This window comes from Palaemon carinicauda, chromosome 25 (assembly GCF_036898095.1).
Source record: "Palaemon carinicauda isolate YSFRI2023 chromosome 25, ASM3689809v2, whole genome shotgun sequence".
NCBI classification, from domain to species: Eukaryota; Metazoa; Arthropoda; class Malacostraca; order Decapoda; family Palaemonidae; genus Palaemon; species Palaemon carinicauda.
The window spans coordinates 72482733-72495232 of NC_090749.1; the positions used below are offsets into that span (position 1 = coordinate 72482733).

A 12500-nucleotide genomic window follows, 5' to 3' on the forward strand; every position below is an offset into this window, starting at 1 on the left:
ATAACCTCTACTTCCATCAAGATACTCCATTATCACATGTATTTTTGCCTCTTTTAAAAATTTTACATTAAAACACTCACCCATATCGCTTACAATAATAGCACATATTCTCATTTAGCTTAATCATTCCTATTGGGGAAGCTCATCTACTATCTTGTTAGGCTCCCACTATTCCAAAGCATATTTCCATCTACCTTAATCATCTTTCGTTATATAAACAAATCTATTTATATCGCTTATCCCAACGCTCCCTCATTTATTCCATACTATTCCGGTGTATATTTACATCCCCCTAAATACGCTCTCTTCCCCCTAAATACACTTCACCCTGCCGAGTGTATATTTCCATCTCTCTTAATCACCTTTCATCCACTGTCAGACCGACTCCACCTTAACAGACTTGTCACAGAGCCAGCGTTGTGTTTCTTTACGACCCATCCCGGCGATGAAGCGGGCCATTCCGAATTCGCGGTCACACTCCAACCCGGAGATAATGTCACTCATATTATCTCGGTCCCTTCAGCCCCATTCATACCTTATGTCCGCATTATGAAAGCGAAACACCGCATGGCCCAGATATATATATATATATATATATATATATATATATATATATATATATATATATATATATATGTATATATATATATATATATATATATATATATATATATATATATATATATATATATATATATATACATATATAACGTTCGGCACATGTTTTATATCCACTAAAAAATAGTTCTCTCTCTCTCTCTCTCTCTCTCTCTCTCTCTCTCTCTCTCTCTCTCTCTCTCTCTGGCAGTTTCCCGCAATCTGCCCTCTTTTTATATCCGGATATAATTAAAATACCTTTTCATCTCACTGCATCATTTCCGCCCGTTACTCTTTGTGACTCCTTATTTGAGCCTGTAATATGAAATCTCTCTATCCCAGATTGTAATGATAAACCCTTTGCATTTGAAATAACCCTCTAACAAACCTGAGTTCTCTCTCTCTCTCTCTCTCTCTCTCTCTCTCTCTCTCTCTCTCTCTCTCTCTCTCTCTCTCTCTCTTTTTTTCTCTCTCTCTCTCTCTTCCAGGATATAATTGCAGTCTTATCATCTGAACAAATCCTTTTCATTGTGAATAATCGTCTGGCTCTCACACATGGAACTATAGTCCTTTTATTTGACTCTGTCTCCTTTATAGCTTAAAGTTCTATTTTGTGTTTTCTTTCTCTTTGCATAGGAAACAAAAGTGTTATGCTTCAACCATTTTCCCTCTATTATTTCAACGACAATTTCTCCGTGTTTCATTTTGCAATATAAATCTCTCTCTCTCTCTCTCTCTCTCTCTCTCTCTCTCTCTCTCTCTCTCTCTCTCTCTCTCGTACTAACACAACAGATTTACATATTGCTAAGCCAATGAGGTATGATAACATTTTCGAATCTCTATCTCTCTCTCTCTCTCTCTCTCTCTCTCTCTCTCTCTCTCTCTCTCGTACTAACACAATGGATTCACATATTGCTAAGCCAATGAGGTATGATAACATTTTCGAATCTCTCTCTCTCTCTCTCTCTCTCTCTCTCTCTCTCTCTCTCTCTCTCGTACTAACACAATGGATTCACATATTGCTAAGCCAAAGAGGTATGATAACATTTTCGAATCTCTCTCTCTCTCTCTCTCTCTCTCTCTCTCTCTCTCTCTCTCTCTCTCTCGTACTAACACAATGGATTCACATATTGCTAAACCAATGAGGTATGATAACATTTTCGAATCTCTCTCTCTCTCTCTCTCTCTCTCTCTCTCTCTCTCTCTCTCTCTCTCTCTCTCCCCAAACCCCATCATTTCCCTGCATTTCCACCTTTCCTTCCCCTCACCTCCCATCACAAGAGAGGTGAGTATTGACGTGTCAAACTGTTCCCTGGAAATGCAGTCGAGGGTCTGAGAATGTCAACAGCAAAATTATCGCTGGAGGAGCGAAGGTAAATTGTTGGTTGAAAGGAATTTTTGGGCAGAGAAGGAACAACCACGGGGGAAAGTGTTTTTGTTGACGAAATGCAAATTGTTTGAAGGTACTCGTTGGTTGCAATATAAACTTTACTTTGGTGGTTAGTTCAGAAAAATTAGAGTTATTAAATTTGGTGAAGAAGTTCTTGGTTATTGCATGAGGTAATTTTATGTAATGCAAATTGCTCATGTCACCTGCTTGGGTAACTTACTTTGCTTTCTTCATGGTAATTATAGCCAGCAGTAATTAGCTTGTACTGATGATTTACATTTTTTTTTCTTAAAGATCGTTTGAGTTAATTTTTAGAGTACGTTTTTAGATTTTTACTTCTATGTGATAGTAAATTATGTGTTGCTCTAAATTTTATCAATAGGAATAATTTCAGTTTACTAATTTGGCCAATCCACAATTTTCAGGAAAGCTCAAATAAATTTACATCTGAAGGGAGCCGTTTGGGCTGAAGATAAAGTTCCTTTAAATGTGTCTATTGGGGAGGCTGTATAGCGAAGTAATTATTTGAAGTAAGCAATGTTATTGCACGTTCTTAAGGAGTTTGCTTAACACAACAGTAAACAAACCAAAGAAACATTTGCTTTCCGTGACATGACTCAATCAAAGGAACGAAGAGGTTTTCATTGCTACGATGACAGACTTAAGTTTAAATCACCTTATGGCTATAAGTACCTGTCGAGCTCAAACACATGTTATTAGAATTGACTAGACCCTTCTACATACTCGCATCGATAGAAGGAGTATGTTAGCCAAGGCTCCAGCCACACGTTGAGATTCTACCGCTAGAGAGTGATTGGGTCCTTTGACTGGCCAGATTGTTTTACATTGGATCACTATCTGGTTACTGTTCATTTTTCCATTGCCTACACATAGACCGAATATCCAGGTCTATTCTTTACACAATTCTCCTCTCTCCTTATTCATCTGATAACACTAACATAAAGGCATAAATTTTTCTTCGCTGAGGGGGTTAAACACTGCACTGTAATAGTCCAGTGTTTATTTTCCACTTGGTAAGGGTAAAAGAGACTTATTAGCTATGGTAAGCAGCTCGTCTAGGAGAGGGACACTCCAAAATCCAACCATTGTTCTCTAGTCTTCGGTAGTGGCATAGCCTGTGTACCATAGTCTTTCACTCTTTTGGGTTAGAGTTCTCTTGCTTATGGGTACACTCGGGTACACTATTCTATCTGTTTATTATTTCCTTTCCTTACTGGGTTATTTTCCCTGATGGAACCCTTAAGCTTATAGCATCCCGCTTTTCTAACTTGGGTTATAACTTAGCAATTAACTACTACTACTACTAATAATAATAATAAAAATAATAATAATAATAATAATAATAATAATAATAATAATAATAATAATAATAATAATAATAATAATAATAATAATTAGTACTGCCAGTTAAATAACTGAAGTGAAAAACTGCTGTTCTTCTCAAGGGAAGGAAATTTATAGTTCGGATGGAAATTTTCAAACGAAATAAGATGCTTAAGATAATCAACTGGAGAGACTTGGACAACTTGCCAAGTGCGGATAGCTGGTCAGCCCTTGGAAGGGTGACCGTCAATGAATGCCAACCTGTTACGTAAAGCAACATTTGACTAGTTCACATCTTGGAAGGGTTACCCACAAAAAAAAAGAAAAAAAAAAGAACACCGCAGGTAACATATAATCAATAGGTCAATCTCTGAAGGCCTTTATCTGCTGTGAAGGTAACACGTCAATTTAAGACAACAATCTCATACATTGATAACTAGGAGACTTATGCCATTATCAAAATGGTCCCAATTAGTAACATGCGAATATATTTTATAATATCCGGGTCTTTATTCTTTAAGGCTTCTCCTTCTTTTCCCCATTTGTATACGAAGTTCTTATGCAAATCATGTCCTGAACAGGAAAATTATTTTTTATTGCAGTTTATGTGTATTAATTGGGTTTGTCTTTTTTAAAGGATAATTTCAATAACAAATCTTTAGCAATATTCTTGATTCTGCTTGGAACATTTGGTTAATTTATCATTGGAATTCTTAATTGGATTATTTGGTCGTTAACTTTTTCAATAGCTGTGGTAGTCCTGACTATGTTTATTTATAACATTTTACTTTATGTATTATGTTGTTTGTGTTACAAAAGTTATTTTAACAGTCTTTATATATATATATATATATATATATATATATATATATATATATATATATATATGTATATATATATATATATATATATATATATATATATATATATATATATATACACACACACACATATATATATATATATATATATATATATATTTATCCTCTCTCTCTCTCTCTCTCTCTCTCTCTCTCTCTCTCTCTCTCTCTCTCTCTCTCTCTCTCTCTCTCAATTATATATATATATATATATATATATATATATATATATATATATATATATATATATATATATATATATATATATATATATATATAAATAATTGATATGTTATACATACACACACAAACACAGAAAAAGGAATTACATTGCCATGCATTATGAAGAAAATTCTCTAGAATGTAAAAACCTGGCTAATTGCTAATGAACTATGTATCCGGACAATTACGATCCAACAAGCTGTTAATTACTTTAATATTCCTGACTGACCTTTTGTGGCACTTCGCCATTTGAGAGCTGAGTCAACACGAAAGAATTTGGTCTACTTTTTATCTATTTCTTTTTATTGTTAGTATTTCCTCCGGCTAAATGTCTATCTGAACCATGTTTCAGTGATGTCTGTATATTTATACACCTATCTGTTTATGTATGTATGTATGTATATTTACTCAAACACACACATGTACACACCAGCACACACATACATACACACACATTTATATATATATATATATATATATATATATATATATATATATACATAGATAGATATATAGATAGATAGATAGAGGGATGGATATACACACAAACATCATATATATATATATATATATATATATATATATATATATATATATATATATATGTATATATATATATATTATATATATATAATAATAATTGTGTGTATATATATATCTATCTATCTATCAATGTATGTATATATATATATATATATATATATATATATATTTATATATAAATATATATATATATGTATATATATACATATATATATATATATATATATATATATATATATATATATATATATATATATATATATATATATATATATATTCCAATGAGAATGACGTGGAGAAAGGATTACCGTAACGTCATGATCTGCAAAGCTGTACTAGTTAGGGCCACCTATACTTAGAAATCTCCCACCATCACCAATCCGCTCGGGCCTGCGTAGTAAGGAAACTGGCCAAATCTCAGACATGAATTGATTGATTGATTGTTGTTGTTGTTGTGGTTGTATATATAGCCAACCGCTTACTCTTTATTATATTAGGGAGATTATCCTATCTAATACTGAATGGAACTCTAAGATCCCTGGGTAGATATACATAGCGTTTGTTTCTTTTTATGTTTGTCTGAACGATGTGTCTTCTGGCATATGACCTTTTGAACTTAGAGTTGCTCTTGAAAGCTTTGCAATGGCAGATTCCAGTCGATGCGATGACATCAATTATTCAAGATGGCAAAGGAAATGGGTCAATGTACCTCTCTGAGGAAGCAATTTGATTGTAGATTCAATTTAGGGTTTATCACAGTTGAGATATGGAATTTGATTTTTATTAAATTTAAGGTCGACAGATCTTTACAATTCAATTAGAATTTTGGAATATATAATCAGGGAGAGAATCCTTGAAGATTAGGAAAATAAATTGATGGTCAAGGATCTAAAGAGAGATTTCATTGTAACTAAGAGAAATGATATATATATATATATATATATATATATATATATATATATATATATATATATATATATATATATATATATATATATATATATATATATATATACGTGCACACACACATTATATATATATACATATATATATATATATATATATATATATATATATATATATATATATATATATATATATATGTATATATATATATATATATATATATATATATATATATTATATATATATATATTTATATATTATATATATATATATTTATATATATATACATATATATATATATATATATATATATATATATATATATATATATATATATATAATGTATTGCCAAAGTGCCATAGCCTCTGTATCATGGTCTTCCACTGACTCTTCGGTTAGAATTCTCTATTGCTTGAGGGTACACTTAGGAGCACCCTTCTATCTAATTCCCCTTCCTCTTATTTTTTTTTAAAGTTTTTTATAATTTACATAGAAAATATTCATTTTAATGTTACTGTTATCAAAATATTTCATTTTTCCTTGGTCCCTTTCCTCGCTTTGCTATTTTCACTGTTGAAGCCCTTAGGCTTATAGCATCCTGCTTTTCCAACTAAGGTTGTAACTTCGCAAATAATAATAATAATAGTAATATCGTGTACATTATGTCCCTTTTCTGAAAGGGGATACATTAACGTGGTGAAAGGTTTTGTGTATCGCCATGATTAGCAAAGCTGTCTTAATCAGGGTCCCCCATAACTAGATTGGTTTGCTGTGAGCGATCAGACGAATATCTCCCACCGTCACCAATTCGCACTGACCAGCGTAGTGATGAAAATTGGGTTGAAGTGGAAAGTTGGTTACGTGCTTTCATTATGATACCCAGACTAAAGTTCGAGTCCCGCTCAAACTCGTTAGTCCTTTGGTCGCTCCAACCTCACCATCCTTGTGAGTTAAGGATGGGGGTTTGGGGGAAGCTTATAGGTTTATCTGTAGTCATCAGCAGCCATTGCCTGCCCTCCCTGGTCGTAGCTTGGGAGGAGAAGGGGCATGGGAGCTGACCATATGTACATATGGTCAGTTTCTAGGACTTTGTCCTGCAAGGTAGGGCAAGGTCTCTGTCCCTTGCCTCTGTTGACCATATGTACATAAGGTCAGTTTCTAGGGCTTTGTCCTGCAAGCTAGGGCAAGGTCACTGTCCCTTGCCTCTGTTGACCATATGTACATATGGTCAGTTTCTAGGGCTTTGTCCTGCAAGCTAGGGCAAGGTCACTGTCACTTGCCTCTGTCATTCATGTGTGGCCTTTAAAAATCTTCCAAACCCCAGACATGAATTAATATGTTTTAGGCCTTTGTCCTACATTGGACTAGAAACGAATGCAATTATTATTGTTGTTGTTGTATATTATGAGGAATGTATTTCATCCCTACCAAAACTAAAAGTATTAATGTTATCTGGTCCAGAAAATTTAATCTTCAATTAAATATTTTTCCCTATGTATATGTTGTTTTTTTTTTTTTTTATATTTGTATGCGTCCATACAAAGGACAAACCCACTTGCAAGAAACATATCCAGCGTGTAGCCTCTTTAATTACGCAAAACGAATGTCGGGATGTTGAGAAAGTTTTTCGAGATTTTTTATTCCTTTGAACTTCAGTGTCAAAGTTTTCACACAAGACTCGTTTCAAAGTTTTGCTTTTACTTATTCATTTAAATTTTTTATTGATCTTCATTTGTAACTTATTTTTTATAGTTATTTTATTGCTTCATGACTTTTCATCATTATGTTGCTTTTCCTATTTGGGTCCTTGTGCATTTTCTATTGGGCATTGCCTCTGTTGATAATAATAATAATACTAATAATAATAATAATAATAATAATAATAATAATAATAATAATAATAATAATAATAATAACATCATCAATAATGATAATTAATCGGTATCTAAGATAACGACTACTAGACTTTAGCTGCTATATCTAATTCTATATCTATAGAAACAATCTATAGTAAAAACTATAATATCCGGCACACCGGAATCAATTAATTTTGTTCTATTTATGGGCAATAATAAATGTTCAGAATAAGGAGTTACTTTCTCAGACTGAAAGAGTAGGACACTATTATGGTTTATTTATTTGTGTCTTTATAAAATCTTTAATATCGGATCTTTCTATCTTAGTCAATGCCCGCAAAATATTATATATATATATATATATATATATATATATATATATATATATATATATATATATATATATATATATATTTTATATATATATATATATATATATATATATATATATATATATATATATATATACATATACATTATATATGTATATATATACATACATATACATATATATATATATATATATATATATATATATATATATATATATATATACAGTATACATATGTTACGCTCAATGTTAATAATTGCCTAATGTGTACATTAGGCAGCGGAAATTACCTAATGTGTACTTTAAGCAAAAAGTTTGCCTTATATTTATATTGTGCAAAATGCGTGCCTAATATGCACATTAAGCAAGACTTTCAGATTAGGCAACCATATATTGCCTGAAATGAATAGAGTGTTACCCTGTCCTGTGTGTGGGGGGAAGCGTGTGTGGGGAGTGCGTGGACTGTGCGAATACGTGGACTGTGTGAGTGCGTGGGAGTGTTTGTCGTGGAGTGAAGTGTGGTTGTGGTGTGTGGAGTGAAGTTTGGTTGTAGTTCGAGGTGTGATGTGAAGGTTTGGTGGCTCATTGGGCATACACTTAATATATCTATCTATCTTTCCAGTAATAGAGATGGATCAAACTGCATTTGAAGAGAAGCTACGTGAGACACAGGAATTAATGGCCGAAAATGCTGTCCTGCAACCTACTATTAAACGTGACAATCTTATAGAAGATTTGCTGAGGATAAATTCCCATGGCGCTACATCTCCATTTGATTACAACTTACAAAAGCGCTACGAGATCCTGTGTGTTGGCAATGTTGACAGACTAATTCGAAAACAAAAAGATCCAGCCAACGGCGTGTTCAAGTTTCTTGCATCTCTAGAAGTGTTTGATATTGTTAAAGCAGCTCACGAAGGTATTGGCCATGATGGTGGTAAGAAAACAATAGCTGAAGTGAAGAAAAAGTGGTCAAACATCACGCAAGAAGTGTGCTACTTATATATTTTATTCTGTGAGCACTGCCATCAGAAGAAAGCCAGAAAAGTTCTGAAAGGTCTCGTTGTGAAGCCTGTGCGCAGTCATCACATTTTTTCAAGATGTCAAATTGATCTCATCAATTTTCAAACATTACCCGATGGTGATTACAAGTACATCATGACATGTGTCTACCATTTCATCAAATTTTGTGTGCTGTGTCCCCTTACAACGAAAAGAGCAGAAGAGGTTGCTGCATATCTTCTTGATATATTTCTGACTTTTGGAGCACCTGATATTTTGCAGTCAGACAATGGTCGTGAATTTGTTAATGCCGTTATTGCTGAGCTTTCCACAATCTGGCCCGAGTTGAAGTTGGTGACTGGACGTCCCCGTCATCCCCAAAGCCAGGGTGCGGTTGAACGGCTAAATGGTGTTATTCAGGACAAACTTGCCATCTGGATTCAGGAAAATAATAGTAAAAAATGGTCAGTGGGCCTCAAGTTTGTTCAGTGGCAAAATAACATTAGCCGACATGAAACCACCGGACATAGTCCATTTAAAGTAACGTTTGGCCAAGAACACCAAGTTGGTCTAGGATCGTCTGTCCTGCCAAGGTCTGCTCTTAATGAAATTGCCACTGAAGAAGATCTTCAGACATTTGTAGAGAACGAAGAGGGCGACGAAGATGCAGTGACAGGAGTAACAGCACAGGTGGAGAGTGACGAAGATGCAGCGACAGGAGAAACAGCAGACGTGGAGGGTGACGAAGATGCAGTGACAGGAGCAACAGCAGAGGTGCAGAGGGACGAAGATGCAGTGACAGGAGCGACAGCAGAGACACAAAGTGGGTGTTTCCAGGAAATCCGAGATGCAGCTGATGCAGGACAATCCAAAGCAGCAGTTCGGATGACACATCGTGGCAATCAGTTAGTTCGACGATTAGAAGTTTGGCAGTGCGCTACATTGAGAGTTCCAGACGTTGATCGTGGCCCGACTGATCCCATGAATCTTCTTGTGGTCGCCATGAAAGAAGATGGGCTGTGTACTGTAGGTTGCCGTGAGGGAGTTCTTGGATCCAAATACACAGCAGCTGATCTAAGTCCTATAGATCAGGTTTTGATTAAAGCAGATCATGTTCCTGACATTCGTCTCACTTTGACAACAGCAACAGCAAAGGCTACTGGAGGACAAGGGTTTATAAAGTGTCAATGTAGGACGCAGTGTTCGTCAGGACGATGCAGCTGCCGCAAGAAAGAAATGAAATGCAACTCTCGCTGTCACCCAGGCAGAGCGTGCAAAAATTAAGTGTTGTCAGTGTCACTGTGAATAACAGTTTTGTTTTTGTTTATCTATGTTTATTTCATTTTGTGTAGCTATTATAAAAGTTTGTCTGGAATAAAGTTCATGTTTCTATCAGTTTGTATCAGCGTCTCTTTGTCCTCCTTCTGCCTATTCATATTCAGATTAGACAAAATTGTGTGACATATTCACATTTCACAAAATGGGATTGCATAATGTGTGCAATAGGCAATTTAACGAGTTTTTCTGCCTAATATGTACACTGGGCAAACCATTTTGCCAAGTGTTCACATTGGGCAAAAATATGCGTAATGAACACATTAGGCAACTATTAACATTGAGCGTAACATATATATATGTATATGTATATATATATATATATATATATATGTATATATATGTTACGCTCAATGTTAATAGTTGCCTAATGTGTTCATTACGCATATTTTTGCCCAATGTGAACACTTGGCAAAATGGTTTGCCCAGTGTACATATTAGGCAGAAAAACTCGTTAAATTGCCTATTGCACACATTATGCAATCCCATTTGGTGAAATGTGAATATGTCACACAATTTTGTCTAATCTGAATATGAATAGGCAGAAGGAGGACAAAGAGACGCTGATACAAACTGATAGAAACATGAACTTTATTCCAGACAAACTTTTATAATAGCTACACAAAATGAAATAAACATAGATAAACAAAAACAAAACTGTTATTCACAGTGACACTGACAACACTTAATTTTTGCACGCTCTGCCTGGGTGACAGCGAGAGTTGCATTTCATTTCTTTCTTGCGGCAGCTGCATCGTCCTGACGAACACTGCGTCCTACATTGACACTTTATAAACCCTTGTCCTCCAGTAGCCTTTGCTGTTGCTGTTGTCAAAGTGAGACGAATGTCAGGAACATGATCTGCTTTAATCAAAACCTGATCTATAGGACTTAGATCAGCTGCTGTGTATTTGGATCCAAGAACTCCCTCACGGCAACCTACAGTACACAGCCCATCTTCTTTCATGGCGACCACAAGAAGATTCATGGGATCAGTCGGGCCACGATCAACGTCTGGAACTCTCAATGTAGCGCACTGCCAAACTTCTAATCGTCGAACTAACTGATTGCCACGATGTGTCATCCGAACTGCTGCTTTGGATTGTCCTGCATCAGCTGCATCTCGGATTTCCTGGAAACACCCACTTTGTGTCTCTGCTGTCGCTCCTGTCACTGCATCTTCGTCCCTCTGCACCTCTGCTGTTGCTCCTGTCACTGCATCTTCGTCACCCTCCACGTCTGCTGTTTCTCCTGTCGCTGCATCTTCGTCACTCTCCACCTGTGCTGTTACTCCTGTCACTGCATCTTCGTCGCCCTCTTCGTTCTCTATAAATGTCTGAAGATCTTCTTCAGTGGCAATTTCATTAAGAGCAGACCTTGGCAGGACAGACGATCCTAGACCAACTTGGTGTTCTTGGCCAAAAGTTACTTTAAATGGACTATGTCCGGTGGTTTCATGTCGGCTAATGTTATTTTGCCACTGAACAAACTTGAGGCCCACTGACCATTTTTTACTATTATTTTCCTGAATCCAGATGGCAAGTTTGTCCTGAATAACACCATTTAGCCGTTCAACTGCACCCTGGCTTTGGGGATGACGGGGATGTCCAGTCACCAACTTCAACTCGGGCCAGATTGTGGAAAGCTCAGCAATAACGGCATTAACAAATTCACGACCATTGCCTGACTGCAAAATATCAGGTGCTCCAAAAGTCAGAAATATATCAAGAAGATATGCAGCAACCTCTTCTGCTCTTTTCGTTGTAAGGGGACACAGCACACAAAATTTGATGAAATGGTAGACACATGTCATGATGTACTTGTAATCACCATCGGGTAATGTTTGAAAATTGATGAGATCAATTTGACATCTTGAAAAAATGTGATGACTGCGCACAGGCTTCACAACGAGACCTTTCAGAACTTTTCTGGCTTTCTTCTGATGGCAGTGCTCACAGAATAAAATATATAAGTAGCACACTTCTTGCGTAACATATATATATGTATATATATGTTACGCTCAATGTTAATAGTTGCCTAATGTGTTCATTACGCATATTTTTGCCCAATGTGAACACTTGGCAAAATGGTTTGCCCAGTGTACATATTAGGCA

The 12500-nt window shown here is 35.2% G+C and overlaps 1 protein-coding gene and 1 pseudogene across 1 annotated transcript; one reads left to right on the plus strand and one right to left on the minus strand.

Annotated features, from left to right (window-relative positions):
• Nucleotides 1-8679: 8679 nt before the first annotated feature.
• On the plus strand, nucleotides 8680-10963 carry LOC137619069 (KRAB-A domain-containing protein 2-like). Its single transcript, XM_068349266.1, has 3 exons — nucleotides 8680-9720; nucleotides 9790-10320; nucleotides 10928-10963. Exons 1-3 carry the CDS (start codon nucleotides 8680-8682, stop codon nucleotides 10961-10963), a joined length of 1608 nt encoding a protein of 535 aa, XP_068205367.1.
• Nucleotides 10964-10994: 31 nt separating this feature from the next.
• Nucleotides 10995-12381, minus strand: LOC137619070 (SCAN domain-containing protein 3-like; annotated as a pseudogene).
• Between the last annotated feature and the right edge of the window lie 119 nt (nucleotides 12382-12500).

Coding starts and splice junctions, on each gene's coding strand:
- LOC137619069 (XM_068349266.1), top strand. CDS start 8,680: ATGGATCAAACTGCATTTGAAGAGAAGCTACGTGAGACACAGGAATTA. Junction 9,721..9,789: donor AAGAGGGCGACGAAGATGCA/GTGACAGGAGTA, acceptor GCAGACGTGGAG/GGTGACGAAGATGCAGTGAC. Junction 10,321..10,927: donor CTCGCTGTCACCCAGGCAGA/GCGTGCAAAAAT, acceptor GAATATGAATAG/GCAGAAGGAGGACAAAGAGA.